Source organism: Crotalus tigris, unplaced genomic scaffold (assembly GCF_016545835.1).
Source record: "Crotalus tigris isolate CLP2741 ecotype Arizona unplaced genomic scaffold, ASM1654583v1 scf7180000017764.6130737, whole genome shotgun sequence".
In the NCBI taxonomy this organism is placed as follows: Eukaryota; Metazoa; Chordata; class Lepidosauria; order Squamata; family Viperidae; genus Crotalus; species Crotalus tigris.
In genome coordinates, this window is record NW_024096618.1 from 3,717,587 (window position 1) to 3,736,931 (window position 19,345).

The 19,345-nt window shown below is 42.0% G+C and overlaps 1 protein-coding gene across 4 annotated transcripts in view; it reads right to left on the reverse strand.

Moving 5' to 3' along the window:
- Positions 1-19,345, reverse strand: part of GRAMD4 (GRAM domain containing 4) — an 86,285-nt gene that overhangs the window by 51,372 nt on the left and 15,568 nt on the right. The window contains exon 1 of one of the 4 annotated variants that reach the window (XM_039341277.1): positions 10,151-10,333. The exons of 2 other annotated variants lie outside the window; for them this stretch is intronic. In XM_039341277.1, the coding sequence (XP_039197211.1) occupies positions 10,151-10,212 (62 nt within the window). In that variant the 5' untranslated portion in view covers positions 10,213-10,333. Of the gene's footprint in view, positions 1-10,150; positions 10,334-19,345 lie in introns of those variants that run through there. One more of the 4 variants, XM_039341278.1, reaches the window with a different exon arrangement.

The window sequence follows — 19,345 nt, forward strand, 5'->3', positions numbered from 1 at the left end:
GTGTCCTGCCAAACCAGCGACACACAGTCCCATCTGTCTCAAGTTCTATCCTTGTAAGCAGTCTGAAAATTTACCATAAACTATTCTCTAACACTTCAATAGGTGTTCCAGCACCATGAGAAGACATAGGGTACATCTTTGATTTTTATTTTATATCTAGGGCTTCTTACATGAAGGTCAAATTCTGCCCAATCCTCAGGTGTATTTTCCCCTAAAGTACATCATGTGACTCACTACAGTCCATTTGCTTAGCCCACAAAGAAGCAAAGCAACACCTATCTTTTAACCCAACCCATGTCATAGCAGATGATCTAGTGGGGAGGGATCAAAGAAGAGTTCATCAAATTTGCAGATGACACCGACCTGGAGAGATTTGCTAATACGGTACTTTGGAAGGTACATTCAAAATTCAGATTCTTGACAGACTTCAGCATTGCGTCCTGTCTAACAAGCTGCAGTTTAGTGGTAAGAAAAGTAATATCTTACACTTAGGCAAGAAAAACGAAATGCAAAGGTACAGGATAGGCAGTAACTGGCTCAACCTAGTAATAATTGTGAAAGGAATCTAAATATCATTTTAAGTATGAGTCAGCTGCAGCTGCCAAAAAAGCCAATGCAGTCCTAGGCTGCATCAACAGAGGGATAGCGTTTAGAACAAGGGAACATCAAAGGAAGTGAGAGCCAATTTGATCTCGTGGTTAAGACACCAGGCTAGAAAGCAAGAGAACGGAGTTCAAGTCCTACCTTACTCATGAAAACCAGCTGGGTGACGTTTGGCCAGTCACTCTTTCTCAATCCACCTCACCTCAAGGATTGTTGTTATGATTAAAATAGGAGGAGGAAGGCGTGTTGCATATGTTCGCCGCTATGAGTTATTTGTAAAAATAAAGGCAGGTTATAAACAAGTAAATAAAAATAAAATGGTAGTAGCACTCTATACTTCACAAGTGAGGCTACACTTGGAATACTGTGCCCACTTCTTGTCACCATGACACAAAAAAGATGCTGAAACCCTAGAAAGTGTGCAAACAGCAACAAAGAGGATAAGGGGTTGGGGCATTAAATTATATGATGAACAGCTGAGGGAAACACCGGTAAGTATGTTTAGCCTAATGAAGATAAGGCTCAGGGGAGACCTGAGGGCTATCACAAGGAAAAGGGGGGGGTCAAGAGGGGATCAACCTGAGCGGGACAAGAAGCAAAGGATGGAAGGATGGAAGCTCATTAGAGGGATATCCAACCTAGAAATAAGGCGCAATTCCCTAACAGTGAAAACAATTAATCAATGGAACAGGAAGGTGTTGAAAAAGAGATTGAACAATCATTTGTCAAGGATGGTATAAGGTTTTCTGCCTTGGGCCGGGGGTTGAACCAAGGTTCCTTCCAGCCCTATGATTCTAAGATTTATTTATTTGTTTTTCCTTCCTTTTGTTTTGAATAAATGTAGGTTTTTTATCCATTGTAATTTATTGCTATTATTATTTTTGTATTAAGTGTGAGATATCTTCTCGTACTTTATTGAGTCTTCTGGTATTTTATTACTTTATTATTTTAAGGTAGCAGAGGGCTCTAAGTTTGCTATCTCTCCAGCAAACACCCTATGGAAGAGCTCCTTCATCGTATTTTTGTATATGTTTATAATTCATATTATCTTTTATTATGATTTAAATAGAAACAATTGTTGCCAATTTCCCTTGAAACTGAACTGAAAACAACCGAGAAGTCAGATTGGCTGCTGAAAGCCAAGACAGATTTACCTAATGAAAAATGGACATTCCTCCCTACATCTCTCTCGCCCATGAGAATCTCATCAAATTTTTATTTTCTTTTGGGAAAAATAATCAGAAGCCGTTTTGTTTCCAGCAACCTTAATGATTATGAATGATAAAAATGCGAAGAATTTTTTCAGCACAGCACCAATTCAAAGGATCAGCAATAAATTCCAAAGACTTTACATAATATTTTACAAAATCACAGACTATAATAAGATCCTGCTTAACAACTGCAAGTAACAGGTTTGGGTAGACCGGCTTGTAAAACTTACATGAAAGCCAAAAAAAAAAAAAAAAATGGGCATTTCATATTGAAAAATATAAAAGCCAACAGATGGAAAAATTCTCCTATATGTTCATAGTTAAGTATTGTTCTCTTCCATGCAAGTTTCATTAGCCTCTGGGTTTTATTTCTGTTTTCAAAATTGGAAACCATATCCAGATTGCAAGACCGCTAGTGCGCAAGAATTCTAGGCTTCTGATTACATACTTCAGTTAGTTCATGCCAAAGGTCTAAAGATCATACTGCCGATTTATAAACACATTTCAGTAGGAGCTATAAGGAAAACACTGCCACTAACAAGGAACAGAACAGCTCCAGCTGGCACTATTAAACAAGGAGAGAGTTGAAGAAGAAAATATGTGTTACAAGCAATAAGCCTGTCTATTCGACTGGCTCAGTCTGAACTACTCACATAATTTCCAGATAGACGAATCAATATTGCTGGGAATACCAGCGGTCTCAATTAGGAAAGAGTGTGAGAAGCACCAGTTGCTTCAGTCACTTATAAAGCATCTTCAGGTTTCAGAACAAACAAGGTTTATTGATGACCAAAACTAATCTTTTCTGTGCCTGTTTATTTTTTACAGGCAAATATTATTTATTTTCAAACATTTTTCTCCCAGCTAAGTGTTAAAAGTGGGCTAACGTTTATCTTAATAATTCCTTTTAATAGCTGTGGACCACACCTATTTTTTTTTTACTATCGTAATTTTATTGAAAACTACCATAAAAACTAATACAAACTAAAAAAAAGAATAAAAATAACAAGGAAAAAATGGAAAAAGAATAAAATATGTGAAAAAGTGACTTTTCCCTTCATCAAAGGGAACTTAGTAACTTATCACCTTTTCTTAAAATACAATAAATGTTCTCTTCTTGCTATATCCCATTTCTTACCTATAAACAAATCCTTCAAACTTCATTATTTCAGTTCTGATCAGCAAAAGTCCATTAATGACTGCTTCCCATGTTTTTTTTCCAAGTCCTTAAACTTGTATTTAAGATTTCTTTCACTAAGGATTGAAGAAAACTCACTTGGTGCTTTAACTTGTCAATCCAAAGGTTCCTAATACAGGTAGACCTTGACTTACGACCAAAACTGAGCCCAAAATTTCTGTTGCTAAGCGAGATAGTTGTTAAGCGAACTTTGCCCCATTCGATCTTTGCCCCCCACAATCTTTCTTGCCACCGTTGTTAAATGAATCCCTGCAGTTGTTAAGTTAGTAACACGGTTATAAAGTGAATCTGGCATCGTCACTGACTTTGCTTGTCAAAAGGTCACAAAAGGGCATCACATGACACCCCGAGACACCGCAGCGGTCATAAATATGAGTCAATTGTCAAGCATCTGAATTTTGATCATGTGACCATGAAGATGCCGTAAATGTGAAAAACTGTCATAGGTCACTTCTTTCAGAACTGTTCTAACATTGAATGGTCGTTAAATGAACTGTTGTAAGTCGAGGACTACCTGTAGATAAAAAGCAGTTAACAAGCCATTTCCAAGGCCTGTGGAAGGTGGAGCCAAGATTGCTTTTCTCCCCATTACAGAGGATCATTAAGCATGGTCTCTATCATTAAGAGTGATATAATAATTAAGAATAATATAGTGGACTTTTGGGAACATGGATAGCAATTTAAAAAATATCACTGGAAAATATGCACCTGACTCTAGGATCAAGGAAGCAACCAAGATAGTTCTTGGTTAACAACAGTAAACAGAACCTGGAACTCCGTCATTAAGCAACACAGTCTTAAAGCACAATGTCATATGACCATTTGCAACCTCCTGCTAGCTCGCCCATCGACTGTACTTGTCACAAGCCGGCAGTGAATGTTGCAAATGGTGATCATGTAACATGGGATATTGCAACTGTCATGATTGCAAGCCGGATGACAAAAGTCCCGATTGCAATCAAGTGCCTGGAGGGATGGTGCAACGACCACAACTGGCTGTAAATCTTGCTTATCGGTGTCATTGTCACTTGGAACACTTGCTGAATGAATGGTTGTTAATCAAGGACTACCTGTAGTAATAGCCCCACTGCTTCAGAAAAAAGTCAGCCAGAGGATCAAAAAAAAAATCACCATGCTAACCACACTTACTAATGGGGCGTTATCCATTTTCCAATATTGTGTGACCTAAATCTTTTTCCTTTCAATAACTCTGGATGCTGAGGGCTTGAAGTAAAGTGTTAATGTATCTCCCACTTAAAATGGCAGAAAATCTTTTCAAAAATCATGCCGTCAAATTCAGTGGTACCATCAGAACAGATTTAGAGGTGCCACTAAAAAAGGAAACGGGGGCCCCCAAATGTTCCTCCTGCTTTAAAAGGGCAGCTTGAAATTAAAAACAGGCCAGCCATCATTTTCCATACTTTAAACTGCAGGAGGTTCCCATGACTTGACAACCAAGATGACAGGCATTATAAATAAAGCAGAGAACAATTTCCATCTCACACCACCTCAAGCTATGTTTTTCATATGCACAAAGAAGCTAAGTGATACAGCAACCAAGGGACAGCAAAAAAACAAACAAACCATTTCTTAGCAAACAGAGAAGGTGGGACACTACTGCAGACATGTCAAACTCGTAATGTCACGTGACATCGTGTGACGTATTGGAGCTTTTTCTCCATTGCCGGCAATGGGGTGGGCACAGTTTCCTTGTGACACCCCTGCTCTACTCTTTTTAAAAGAGAGATTTGTGACATTTACATACACTCGATGAAACAACTTACTAAAATTAATACAGGTCGTAGCATGCCTTTATCCTTCAGCACAAGAGACATTGACTAACATCTCTGTAATTTAATTTTCAATCACCAGCAATGTTAATATACTCAAGACTCCGCTAAAAGTTAGTTTATTAAAATAAGAGAGCTCTTAATGCTTCTTTTTCCCCCAACGAGTATGCTATGAATTTTAAAATATGTGTTGCTGCATTAATAACAAAGGCCCAGTTTCTTTAATTACAACACTGGTTTTCATTAAACTTATTTATATTTCAATCCCTCTTTGAGCTGAAAGAAGGGCAAAAGCTGCACTGAATCTGTGGGAAAGCAAGGAGGGTAATGACCCTTTGTAAAATTGTTTGACTATCATATATTATACTGCTTCTTTCCGGATGTGTATGATCTTTGCTTTTATTTTATTGTATGATTTTATTCATCTTGTGCTTTTAAAGTTTCAAAGTCTTAAGGGCCCAGTGTCATGTGGAGACAAATAGCCCTTAATTGTAACTAACCTAACTAACTAATCAAGTAATTTAATGGGTGAGGAGAAGAATATCCATGCTGCTAACCCCAATAAGGGTCAAATATGTTGAAAAAGAAGAGTTGGTTAGAAAAATAAGATCGTGGAAAGGCTTTACAAAAAAACTGTTCCACCAAGTGAAGATGCAAAAGATGATTCAATGGTCATAGAAAGTTTCTTTAAAATGAATGGATTACTGACATGACATGATCAGCTCACAGATCAGAGAATCCACCAATCCAAAGGGCTGGAGTCTGCATATATTTCCTAAGCATCACATGCAACAAGAAGGAAAGTTCCTTCTGTAAAACCCCCTAAGATAAAGGATTACAGAAACTGAAATCTCCTACTGGATAAAAAAGTTACCATCTTCTTCCTGAGTAATACTGAGTAAAAACATAACCAAAAATGGGGAAGAGCAGCTACTTTGCAAAGGGCGCCATAAGTAGCTATGGGAAGTCAGCCCCCCCAGATAAAGAAATTTTGGGGGAATATTAAAAGGCAGATTATATTTTCCCAAAGGATCTTAAAGGCAGAAACCTCCCCCCCCCCAAGTCTCTCTGCCCCAAATAGAAACCAGGTCTGCAGAAATGCAGATGTGATATTTTGTCAGAAAGATTGGAGCCAGGAAGCTTGGATTAGAAAGACAAAGATCTCTAGAATCAACAATCCCTCACACCAAAAAAATCCAACACAGGACACAGCCATCAGCCATACCGCCAGGGAAGCAGGATATGTTTTTGGGACATAATAGGATTAACCCACCACCATCAGAATATCAGAAAGGCATACTCAGACTCTAGTCAAAGTTCATGCCACAGGAACAACTCCAAACAAAAGCTCAAGAAGGTATAAAAACCCACCACCCCCCACTACATGTGGTCAGTTTTTCCCAGAGCCATCTTTATGTCTGGCTCTCCTCTTCAATAAACTGCAACCTTCTTTCTAATGCAGTCTCCATTTTGTTTATTTCCAGCTTGGACTGGACCCTGATGAAGATTTTTCTTTCAACATAGCACTGGAGGATAGGAAAACTATGCAAGAAATACGACACTTCTCTTGTGCTACATGTGCATCCTAGAAGAAGGCATGAGATGGGGCATTGTCTTACCTGAACGCCTTTTCTCAGCATGATGATAGAGAATCCATGAGTGGGTTGACTTAATCTTCCTGCTAAAATAAGACTAAGTTTGGAAAGTTGCCACGCCTCTGCTGTGTTAGAGCACCCCAGTTTGCGACGAAGGCGAGGCACAGAGGTTAGTCCGACGTGTATGTTCAACCTACACTTGACACAGGACCAAACAGATACGAAAAGGGAGGGTGTGGATTCTCCATCATCATGATGAGAAAAGGTGTTCAGGTAAGAAAACGCCCCTTCTCTAGCATGATTGGATGGAGAATCCACGAGTGGGACATACTGTACCAAAGCCCTGTTGTCTCTAAGGGGGGAGAAGCAGTTTGGGCCAGAGTCCCACTTGCAGATACCACTTGCTGTAAAACCCTCCGTCCAAACAAGGCATCCAAGGAGGCAAATTTGTCAATCCTGTAATGTTTGACAAACGAGGAAGGCAAGGACTGCATATCTCCCCGATAGAAGCTTGGGTTACCCAAGCCGCCGATGTAGCAGCACTGCAGGTAGAGTGGGCAGTGATGCAGCCAGGAACGGTCAATGACTGTGACCGGTATGTTTGGGCAATGCAAGCCCTAATCCATCTGCCTATGGTCAAGGAGGAAACCTTCTGACCCACGGAAGAGGGCTGAAAGGAAACGAACAGTGCCTCGGATTTACGGAAGGCAGAAGTTTGTTTGATATAACGTCACAGGGCCCTGCGAATGTCCAGAGTATGCCATTGTTTTTCTAATTCGTGAGATGGATTAGGGCAGAAGTTGGGAAGCACTACCTCCTGGGATCTATGATACAAGGAATTAACCTTGGGAATAAAGGAAGGATCCAGACGAAGGGTCACCTGGTCTACATGGAAAATGCACAGGTCCTCTTTGACGGAGAGGGCAGCCAGCTCTGAAATTTGCCTGGCCAACCTGACCGCTACAAGGAAAGCCACCTTCATAGACAGCAGTCGTAGAGTACATGTGTTAATGGGCTCGAAGGGCGGCAAGGTGAGGGCCCATAAGACCCAGGGTAGGTCCCAAGAGGGATAACATCGGACCACAGGGGGCCTGGAATTAGCCGCCCCTTTTAGGAAGGAACGCACCATAGGGTGGTGTGCCAAGGGGGCGGAATTGTCACACAGGAGCACAGTGGATAGGGCCGAAACCTGTCTGCGGATGGTGCTTGGGGATAACCCCCTGTCCAACCCATCCATCAGATATTCTAGAACTATCGTGACAGTGATGTCCGAGAGTTCCATCTTGTGTCCTGAACACCAGAGACAAAAGCTCCTCCATATAGCATCATAAATTCTACTCGTGGAGGGGCTCCTGGATTGCTGGATCATGGTGATCACCCTCGACGAATATGAAACTCGGGTCAAGGCCCGCCGCTCAAGTGCCAAGCGGTTAGTTGGAGCCACTGAGGATCTGGATGCCGAAAGACTCCCTGGCTGAGGGCAATACGACCCAAAGGAATCCTCCAAGGGGGAGAGATAGAAAGCTCCACCAGATCGGTGAACCACGGACGTCTCGGCCAATGTGGAGCAATTAGAATGACCTCCGCCTGATTGTGCAGGTTCTTGCAGATTGTCACTGAAAGCAAAGGAAGGGGAGGAAAGGCGTACAACAGTTCTCTGGGCCAGGGGCCACGGAGGGCATCCATCCCTTCTGCTCTCGGAGATGGGAACCTGGAAAAAAATCTTGGAAGTTGGGAATTGGCTGGAGAGGCAAAAAGGTCTAATGCTGGGTGGCCAAACCTGTTGGTGATCTCCCTGAACAAGCTGGGATCCAGGCGCCACTCGGAGTGGTCCACATTCACCCTGCTCAAGGAGTCCACCTGCTGATTCGTCTCTCCGGAGATATGTTCCGCTTTGATGGACAAAGGTTGGTCTCCGCCCAAGTTCCCAACAACTGGGCCTCCTCCATGAGAGACCTGGACTGGGTCCCCCCTTGTCTGTTGATATGGGCTTTTGCTGCAATATTGTCTGTGAGCATTAGGACATGTTGCCCCGCCACTCTGCTCCTGAAGTGGCGTAAGGCTAGATGTATGGCCCTGAGCTCTAACCAGTTTATATTGTTTCTCAAGTCTGTCTGGGACCACCGACCCTGAGCCAACTCCGACTGAAGGTGTGCTCCCCAGCTGAACAGGCTGGCATCCGTGGTCAGGGTAAGCCTGACTGGTTCCTTGAACTGGGTGCCCCTTATCATTGCTGGGGAGACCCACCACTGAAGGGAGTTGAACGCCTGACGCGGAACTCATACCTTCTGGGTGGAAGCGCTGATGCCCATCCTTTGAAATGGGAGCAAGAACCACTGTGGATCACTGGCATGAAGTTGTGCCCATGGTACAATTGCTATACAGGACACCATTTTCCCCAAGAGTTGTGACAACGTTGCCAGGGTGACAACCTTCTCCCTGCGGAACCGATGAACTAGGGCCCGTATGCTGTCTCGTTGGTCCTGTGACAGATAGACCATACAAGTGTCTGTGTCTATGACCGCCCCCAAATGAAGCAGACAGGTTGATGGGACCGTCTGGCTTTTCTGGAAATTGACAGAAAACCCGTAAGCCTGAAGGGTTCTGATGGTAAGGGCCAGGTCTGATTGAGCCAACTGGAAGGATGGAGACTGGATCAGAATATCGTCCAGGTAACACTGGACCCGTATCAGAATCTGTCTCAGATGGGCGGCCAGCACTGCCAATACCTCCATGAATATTTGGGGGGCTGAGGAGAGACCAAATGGAAGTGCCCTGTATTGGTAGTGTTGGTGGGCATGGCAAAACCTGAGGAACTTGCGATGTCCAGGGAGGATGGAGATATGCAAGTACGCCTCTGTTAAGTCTATCAATGTCAGGAAATCCCCCTTCCTAATGCTGGCTAGGATCGATTGGAGCGATTGCATTTTGAACTTCCTATAAGTTAGGTAGTAATTCAACCACAGTCCAAAATTGCTCTCCAGCCTCCTGAAGACTTTGGGACAACAAAAAGATTGGAATAAAAACCCCACCCCCTCTGATCCTCCGGAATTGGCTCTATGGCCCTTATTTGAGATAAATGGGAAATAGCCTCTGACATGAGGCTCGCTTTGATAGTGTTCTTGGGGGAAGGACAAGACCACAAGTGATCTGGAGGACTGGACCAAAATTCCAGGGCTAGACCGTGAGTGATGGTGTTATCACCCAGGAGTCTGTGGTGGTGGCTTCCCATACGTCGGCGTAGAGGGATAGTCGACCCCCCCATGGGAGAAGTGTCCCTGGAGTCACTTTGTCCTTCTAAAGGGATGTCTCCCAAGCATCGAAAGGGCTGCTTGGTCTGGAACTGCATTTTGACCCTGAGTGCAGGATGATCCTGGGGGCGATCTGCTCTCGGGGGAAAGGGGCGAGGGTTTTGAGGCCAGTCCCAAGTGGAAGCCGAACGAAAGGACTGCCTGTGAAATTAATGCTGCGTTGCCCCTCCACCAGATCTCTTATCCCCTCTCCTGCTCATGTGTATCGTGACCTTGCGTTTGTCCTTACCCTCAACCAGATAAGGGTTGAGGGCCTCACCGAAAAGATGTCCCCCATTGTAAGGTGTAGTAACCAGATGCCACTTAGCTTTCAAGTCCGCACGCTACTGCTTAAGCCACAGTAGCCTACGGGCTGAGACGTCTGCCGCTATGGCACGTGAGGAATACCTCGCTGTGTGGAGGGAAGCGTCTGCCATATATTGCAACATGGCCACTAACTTACCCAGGTTCTGATGGGCGCGAACCTGGTCTGTAGGAATCAAATCTTGGAGCTCGCGCAGCCATATGATGGCGGCTCGGGTGAAAAAGGCCAAGGATGTAGACACCTTCAACGACCACGCCGAAGCCTGATGGGATTTGCGTAAGGCCGATTCAAATCTCTTGTCTTCAGCCTTGAGAACCTCGGCCATGTCCCCTGGAATAGTGGGGTTAGAAAAAAGAGAGTTTAACAGTTCATCCACTAGAGGGACCTCTAGTGGGGATGAGAAGGAAGGAGCCACATTAAAGAGTTTTTTCTCTGAGACCCCCGGAGTAGGGAGGGATCCCAGGTTCGCCCACTGCTTCTGAACTGTGTTGCGGAAGAAAGGAGGGCAAGGAATGTGTTTCTGTGGCACCACCGACTCAGAGTACAATGGATTCGGATCCTGAGATGTAGAAGGAGCCGGTTTAGCCTCCTGTTCCAGGGCAATGTTAGCTGAAGTGCACAATTTTAGAAGCAGTGAGCCAAACAAGGATTGATCAAACAAGCCGGTAAAAGGTGACAGATCTGATGGAGAGGCCTCCTCATCGTCCAACAGGAGCAATCCCGACAGTTCGAAGTCCTCGGATTCCAATTCCTCATCCTGGAAGTAGGATCCACGAGGAAACTGAATGAGGAAGTGTAGGAGCCTCTGTCTGAGGGAGTGACCTTGATGGAGCTGCAGGTTCCTGTTGGGCCCGCTGATAAACGGAAGAGGCCATAACCTGAGCGAAGGCCTGAGCCATCATTGTCTGGAAATGATCTGACCACGCTGCCTGCGGTTCAAAGGGGCGAAGCCCTGCTGCTGTGAATGTAAAAGTAGCTTGCGCCCTGGATTGAGACGTTCCTGGAGTGGCAACCCTCTGGGAAGCTGTACTCCGGCTGGGAATAATGGGTTCTACCTATACGGTCTCCCTTTGAGGGGACCATGCCCGTGAGGCTATAGTAGGAGAAACCAACTGGGGCTCAAATAGCGACATCACAGGTGGAGCAGGCATGTTAAATTCCGTCTCACATGGAGCCAGCCTTCGTGCCTTGGAGAATTCCCTTTCTAAGGCCTGATGGCATCTGGTGGCCTCCTTCTCAGCTGCTTTGGAAGACTTTTTAGAGGACTGGGCCTTGGCCTTTGCCTTAATCCTCTCCGCCGCCTTCATTGTAGAGGACTTATGTTTCTTTTTGGCAGGAGAGTCAGTAATGTTCTGTGCAAGCTGAGGAATGGAGATATCTGCCATCCTAATAGGGCAATTCGTTTGGGAATGACCTGTTCCAACTGTAATGATGAAGCCAATCTTTGTGGCATTTTTGGGTAAGGAACTTCTCCAACTAATGCTCTCCTTAATGGCAGTGACTGATAGCGATAGGTGCTTCAGTGGTGCTAATTCCTGTGTCTTAGCGCCCCCCCAGTGCTGTACGTGACCACTGATCGGGGCACCTCCCTCCAAGTAATACCTAATCCTAGGTATCTGGCTACTGAGGGGTGGGGGTGGGGAAAATTGTATAGGCAATGCGTCCCTGTTGGGACAAGATTGCCCTCTCCAGAGGTTCTTATTGAAATCCAAAAAGCAACAAAATGTGAGGGGATTGAGATCATGCAAAATGGCGTCCACATTGATTTTGCACCAAAATCAACTGTCTCTAAAAGCTCTGAGGCTGGAATGCAAACCCAGCCGTTGAGCCTCGCAAAAATGGCAGCCACACGATTTTCATTCTCAGGGAAAGCCGCAGAAAGTACAGCCAGGTCCTGTCCGAACGCTGACTTCGGCAACACACCGATCAGTTAAGGGGTGAAATTAGCGGTGTTTGGCACTGTTTCTGGGACCTCGCAAGCGATCCTGTCCAAATATTCCCCAACGGAGTCAGTGCTGCTTTGAAAAGCCGAACAAACAGTCAGCTGAAGAAACTAATAAAGACGGCCGCCGGAGGGCTCCTGCAGGCCGAGGAGAGCCATTTAAGTAAGTTCGAGGCCGATCAAACTGCCTCCACCTCAGCGCCGGTCTGCTGGAGTGATTTAAATATGAGAGCTAAGCGCCAGTCAGCTGAAGTGTTTTGAGCCATCGGCGTCAGCGCCAGCCAGCTGGTCAGTGCCTGTCAGTTGAATCAATTTCAGGCGGTGGAACGACTCACGTGTAAGACGAGCCAACCCCAACCCTCAGCAGGTAACAGCCTGCAGAGAAGCCCTGCAATCAAGGAAAACTTCCCTAGCCAGATGTAATGTCCAATTAGAGTTCTATAGTTTTGATCAAATTGAGACTAATGTTCAGAACAGCAAAGAAGGAAGGAAAATCCATGAGGGAATTGTACAACCTGCTGCTAAATCTGGAAAGGAGCAATTTACGCGTCTGCTGAGCTAGAGACTAAGTTGAAACCTGGGGTGCTCTAGCACAGCAGAGGCATGGCAACTTTCCAGACTTAGTCTTATTTGAACAGGAAGATTAAGACAACCGACTCGTGGATTCTCCATCCAATCATGCTGGAGAATTTTTGGTACTTACACATATGGTGATACTAACATCACCCATTATATTAGCACAAAGTTCTAGGGAAAGATTAGGAAAGAAAAAGCAAGAAAGTCAAACCTAGACAACTAAACAGTCTGATGTGCATGCAATATCTTATCTAAAACCTACTAGAGAATGAAAACCTTGACGTACAACCACAATTGTGTCCAAATTTCTGTTGCTTAGCGAGACACTCGCTAAGTAAATTTTTCCCTCTTTATGACCTTTCTTGCCACAGTTGTTAAGTGAATCACTGCACTTGTTAATAACACAGTTGTTAACTTTCCTTCTCAGAAGGTTGCAAAAAGTGATCACATGACCCCGGGACACCGCAACTGTCATAAAAATGAGTCCGTTGTCAAGCAACTGCATTTTTATCATGTGACCATGGGGATGTTGAAATAGGCGTAAGTGTGAAAAACAGTCATAAATCAATTTTTCAGTAACTTCAAATGGTCATTAAATGAACTGCTGTAAATTGAAGTCTACCTGTAGTTATAGGGCAAACTTGGCCCTTTTATGACTTGTGGACTTGTGGCTGAGGAATTCTGGGAGTTGAAGTCCACAAATTATAAAAGGGCCAAGTTTGAAGACCCCTGTTCTAGGGCAAAGAACTATGAAGAGAATGGATGGTATCTAGCTGCCAGCAGCCAGAAGACATAAAAACAAACACAGCATCTTAACAAAAATGGCAGGCCTGAAGGGAGGCAGCTAGCATAAAGATATTGGGAGGATGGAAAAAGAGCCAACTTTTAATTTAATTTCTTATGTCACTGAAGAGGATATCTACTTAACCATATCATAGACTACTGGTGCTCATTAAACTCTAGAACAGAAGCAGCATTTTATCTAGTGGTATTCATCACATGAAACAAAGTCTCCATGAAGGTTAGGAAAAGATTGTTGCCATAAACTACCCATTTATTTGTTTTCTAAGGATTTTACTCCAGTCTAGATTTTCTCCTTCAGTCCTAACAATAGCTTTGTGAACATGTGCCAATTATATATACTATGCATATTTATTTATTGTATCAACTAATTGGAAGCAAAATTACATACATAAGCTAAATTAACCAGACAGTATAACAATAAAATTTATTGTTAAGAAAAGAAAAAAGGGGGAAAGCAAAAAGATGAAGGAGATTGAAAATTTATCTCTGGTACAAAATAATTCCAAAAATGACCTCATCACTAACTGTACTGCCTCTTGTTCTGTTCTATTTTAATGTTTTAATTTTTTAATTCTAGTCTGTGACCATAATAAATTATTGATTGAAACAGTGACTAAAAAATCCTTCTTCTTGTCCATATTTTAACTTAAATTGCTTTGCTATTTCTTTAATAATGATAAAGAAATTGCTACATATTGTTTCTTTGATTGAAAAGTTTCTTGAAGAACTTGGGAAAATTTTCTACTAACCTTTTATAATAAATCCAGTATCAGTTCATAGTCCATATCCCCTAATCATGCATATGAACTGATGCAACAATTTAGAAACTGATTCTTTGTTAGTGTGGGCTGTTAGATTCATTGAAAAACTGGATCATGTATCGTATTACTATGACGGTATTATACATGTGACAAATTGCATCAAAAAAATTTAATACATCCAAAATAGAAACAAACTTACAATGAAGAATAAATTTAATCAAATTTGGTCACCTCTTATTAGCTGTATTGATGTTTTCCATAACAGATTACTCTTGTTTGTAAAACTATCATCTTGGATCAATATAGTAAATATGGAGGACTGCAACAATTCTATTCCTCAAGCTCATATAAACATTTACAATTGTTAAATATTTTTCTAACATAGGCCCATGTAAAGAAATGAACATTCCTCTTTCAAATATTAAGAAAACCTGGTGAAATGCCTTATAAAAACAACAGAATAAAGATTAACAGTGGCATTCTAGCAGACTTGCAAAAAAGCCTATTTGAGCGTCTATGAACATGCTTCTATTTCTGCTTTTTTAATGCAAAGGAATAACAATAATTAAAAGAAAACTCGTTCTGGAGCAGCTTCTACAGTATTTGTCAGCACAAGAAAAAAAAAAGAAAGCATGGCATTTCAATTTTCAAAAAAAATTTCTTATGTCTTCCCACCAGCTACCTACACAGAGTCTATTTTGGTTTTCATATGCACATTATTAGTAAACATCCCAATTATATAAACGATTCATAGGAAGCTACACAAGTATTTAGGCTCAGCATCATTAATCTACATTGTAGAGTTGTTCATGCAACAAATTCAAGGTCTTTGCTGGGACAAGATTATTTGCTCTTTCTTAAGATGATAGTTCCCTTTCTTGCTATTGCAAACATACTGTTATGCAATAACAGTATGATCCCTTTCTGAAGTCTTCCTAAAAAAGAATTGACAACATGGATCTCTTGATATCAATATTTTATTGAATTAAACTGACTCAATTACTATCAATGTCAAAAATAGAGATTTTCACGAGCTTACACAAAACTCCTCATTTCAGAAAGTCACGAGTATCTTCCCAATGAAAATTCAGAATCTTCATACTTCAGGCATCAATTTCTTTTTTCCCTAGCATTTGCCCCCCAAGTGCATAGTCCACTTTTTTTAATCAGTTGAATGTTGATTCATTGGTTGTGAAAGGAATTGATCAACCAAGCTGGATGTGATGGGTTGGGAGAGAGTGACCAGCCCAGCCAGTTTTCATGCCTAAAGCAGGACTAGAACTCACAAATCTCTTGGTTTCTAGACCAGTGTTTCCCAAACTTGACAATTTTAAGGCATGTGGACTTCAACTCCCAGAATTCCACAGCCAGCATTGCTGGCTGTGGAATTCTGGGAGTTGAAGTCCTCATGCCTTAAAATTGTCAAGTTTGGGAAACACTGTACTAACACCTTAACCATTAGACCAAACTGGTCCTCTGCTTTAGGCACTGAGTAGTCAGTATCTGCTGTTATTATCCTTAAATTGCTCCCTTCCCAAATTTCAAAACATGAGACAAATCCTTACATAAGCAACAATTTAATTCAGCTATGTTGAAGTCTCGGCACTAAAATAAATGTTTCAGCTTTTAAAGATTTTTTTTCTGAGCTCTCACACATGTGCTGAACTCTTTAAGAATTCATAGAATTCATAATCCATGAATTAGGATGAATGCTGAAGACTAACAAATTCTATTTGTCCTTCCCCCCCCCCCCCAAGATAACAGCTGGGCCTCTAGAAGCCAATGCTTTATCAGAATTAGAAGCGCACTATCACTAGTTGGCTCTTGGATTTCAGCAGTCATTCCCACAGCTGTTATGTTCGCTGAGTCAAGCCAAGGAAAATCACTTACCTTTTACAGATAACAGCATGCTCAGCTATATTAAGGCATAGGAAGCACAGACTTATATTGGAGTTACTGAATCACATGCCAGTATCTCACTTTGCCACTGCTGTGCAACCCAAAAGAATGCCAACACTTAGAAATACCCAGATAAGTTGTTTGGGCATATGATTTAGACAAGGCACAAGGCATACCAGACTCATTTAAAAAACAAACAGCAGTGACATGTTAAAATACCCTAAGTCCACAAAGAAATGCATCTGAAAACTTGGCACAGGCCTGGTGGCCTTAGAATATCCTGTCCTATCATTCTCAGCATCCCCAGTGGAGCCATATGTCTAATACATCTAGAGCACGGGTAGTCAACCTTGGCTCTTTTATGACTTGTGGACTTCAACTCCCAGAATTCCTGAGCCATTCCAGCTGGCTCAGGAATTCTGGGAGTTGAAGTCCACGAGTCATAAGAGCCAAGGTTGACTACCCCTGATCTAGAGGGTATCATACGGACAGTGATTCTTTCAAAAAAAAAAAAAAAAGAATAGCGAGTTTGTGTAAATCACACATACCACTTTTCCTGCCACATTAAAACCATCTGCCTGCCTTTCTGTGGAAAATCTATGAGGAGAAAGCTACCTACCAGAAGGTTTAGGAGACAAGAGAGCTACAGATTAACCCAAAACAGCACCCTGGGAAACCTTTATTGTAGACTAAAGAAACTCCTAAATCTAATATCAAGAGTCAAGACAAAGATTTGCCTGATCCAGCATCCTGTTCTCCGCCAATAGCAAACTCTTATTTAGAACAAATGCTGTGTCCTATTAACATTCAGGCTCTACCATCACATCAGAAACAATAACTTTTACTATTTACTTTCCACTTTTACTTTTAAAGATAAAGGTCATGCAAGATAACGCAAAGGTTCTAAATATAAAAACATCAAAACAGCAATAATGGGTCAGATTAAAGGGCTTCTTTCCATCCTGGCTTTGCAATACCATAAGCAGGATGCCAGCAACTCATGCAAATGTCATTTAATTGGCATAGCTATTACCAAAAAATGTTTCTGCTTCATCTAGGTCAGGCATGTCAAACTCGCGACATTACGTAACGTCGCATGACATAGCATGACTTTTTCCCCACTGCCGGCAAAGGGGTAGGTGCGGTTTCGGCGTGATGCATCCGGCCCACGGGCCAGCAGTTTGACATGCCTGATCTAGGTCAAAGCAATGTTCAAATGTGCTTTTCACAAAATCATGAATAACAAGATCTTTCATTCCCAAGCAAACCAGGATAGGCAGATGGGGAGGGGGGATTCCCCTCTTTCCACAAATATGTATATCTAGGCATATACTGTAATTGTGTATGCATGCCTGTCAAAACAATGCTCTCAAAATGCTGAGTAAAATAAATACATAAATAATATTGGTATGAATTGGATTTATAGCTACTAACTAAAATTAATTGATTAACTGCCTTAAAACAGAGGCACAGCATATATCAACCATCCTCGCTCTCAAACAGAAATTCATAAATACCACCATCCAATTATAAAAGGATAACTTTAGTAAAATCACTTAAAAGCAGGTTCATGATAACTTTTCAGCAATCAAAAACCAAACATGATACACGTGGTACTTCTAAGTATATCTACTCAGATGTAAATAACACTGAACATCTGTTTCCTGGTTAATAGCTATCTAGGGAAGCGGATAGATTGTGCCTACTATGCTATAGATCAGCGTCCATAAATTTGCTTACTTACTTCAAGAGGAGGAGCTCTATTATGTGTCCATATACTTCTTTTATGAGCTTAATAAGGTAACAGTGAGGGAAGAGTTCAGATGAAAAAAGAGTGAAAATTAAAAACCCAATGCCAGCACAACTCCAAGACAAGGTTAACTGAAGCAGGCAGGCAGAGGGAGGGAGGGAGGGAGGGAGGGAGGGAGGGAGGGAAGAAGGAAGGAAGGAAGGAAGGAAGGAAGGAAGGAAGGAAGGAAGGAAGGAAGGAAGGAAGGAAGGAAGGAAGGAAGGAAGGAAGGAAGGATCTTTGTACTTGGAAAATAGGTCCCAAGGAAATGATGCAAAGAGCAAAACTGAGTTGGGTTGATCATTGTGACTGACACAGTCCTGCCTATAGAAAGCAATACGAAATTGGTTTGTTATTGCCTTCTTCCAAGAAATTTTGTTTTATTTTCCAATCTACTCAATCAGGTCTACTCTTCAAGTACTAACCCATCCTGATGCTGTTTAGCCTTTCAGGTTCACCCAAGTTAAGCAAGGGGCTGATAAGAGTAATTCTTAACTCAGTCTGAACCTCTGCAACGTGTTATTTTTTAATTTATTTTATTTCTTTAGCCACTCATCTCAACTACTGACTCTAGGTAGCATTAATCATAAAATATAAAAACAGTTTAAGCCATTTAAACAGCACAAAATAAATATATTGGCACAAAGTAAAAACGATACTATGGAAATTAATACAGCCAGGAAGTGGGGCTCTTAATATAATCGGGTCCCAGGCATTGGCATACAACCAAGTCTTCAGGCCTTGTGAAAGGCCAACAGGGTTGGGGTTATCCTGATATCTGAAGGGAGAATATTTCAAAAGGGCAAGGACTACGACTCAGAAGGCACATTTCCGTCAGCCAGCATTCCTTGGCTGATGGGCCTGTAACATGCCCAACCTACCTGAACAAATTGGATTAGTAGAAACAACTGGGAGAAGACAATCCCTTAGCTAACCCAGCCTCAAACATAAAAGGCTTCAAAGGTAATAAACACTTTGAATTTCATCTGGCTCAGGAAGGAATGGTGTTACATGTGTTAAATACCCAATACCCTTTACTACCTGTATAGCCACATTCTGCACCAACTGAAGCTTCTGAATTCTCTTCAAGGGTAGGCCCATGCTGAGTGAATTGCAATAGTCCAGAGGTATTGGGGCATAAGCAACTGAGCAAATCTCCCAATCCAGGAATGTTGCAATATTACCTTCTTAATTTAAATTAAACATATATTGGAGTTAACTTTTAGCAGGGTCTTAGAAGTCTACACAAAATGGTGCATTTGAGGTTATTAAAAAGTGAATTACCAAAGACTTTCGAGATAGTAAAAGTGCTATTGCTATAAAAAAAAAATTGCTTTGGTGCATAATATTGTTTTCCATAATTGAAAACATTAGGCCTTTCTTGCTGATTTCTTTTTTCTTTTTTTGTAACTGAAAGTATTAAGCAAATTCTGATAGAGCACCCTATGTGTGTATGTACACGTGGGCACACCCCTGTGTATTGCACTTGTATAACTTATTACAATTTATTTGTTATAATTTATTACTCCCCTTCAGCAAGATACTGGGGAAAACTGTGAGCC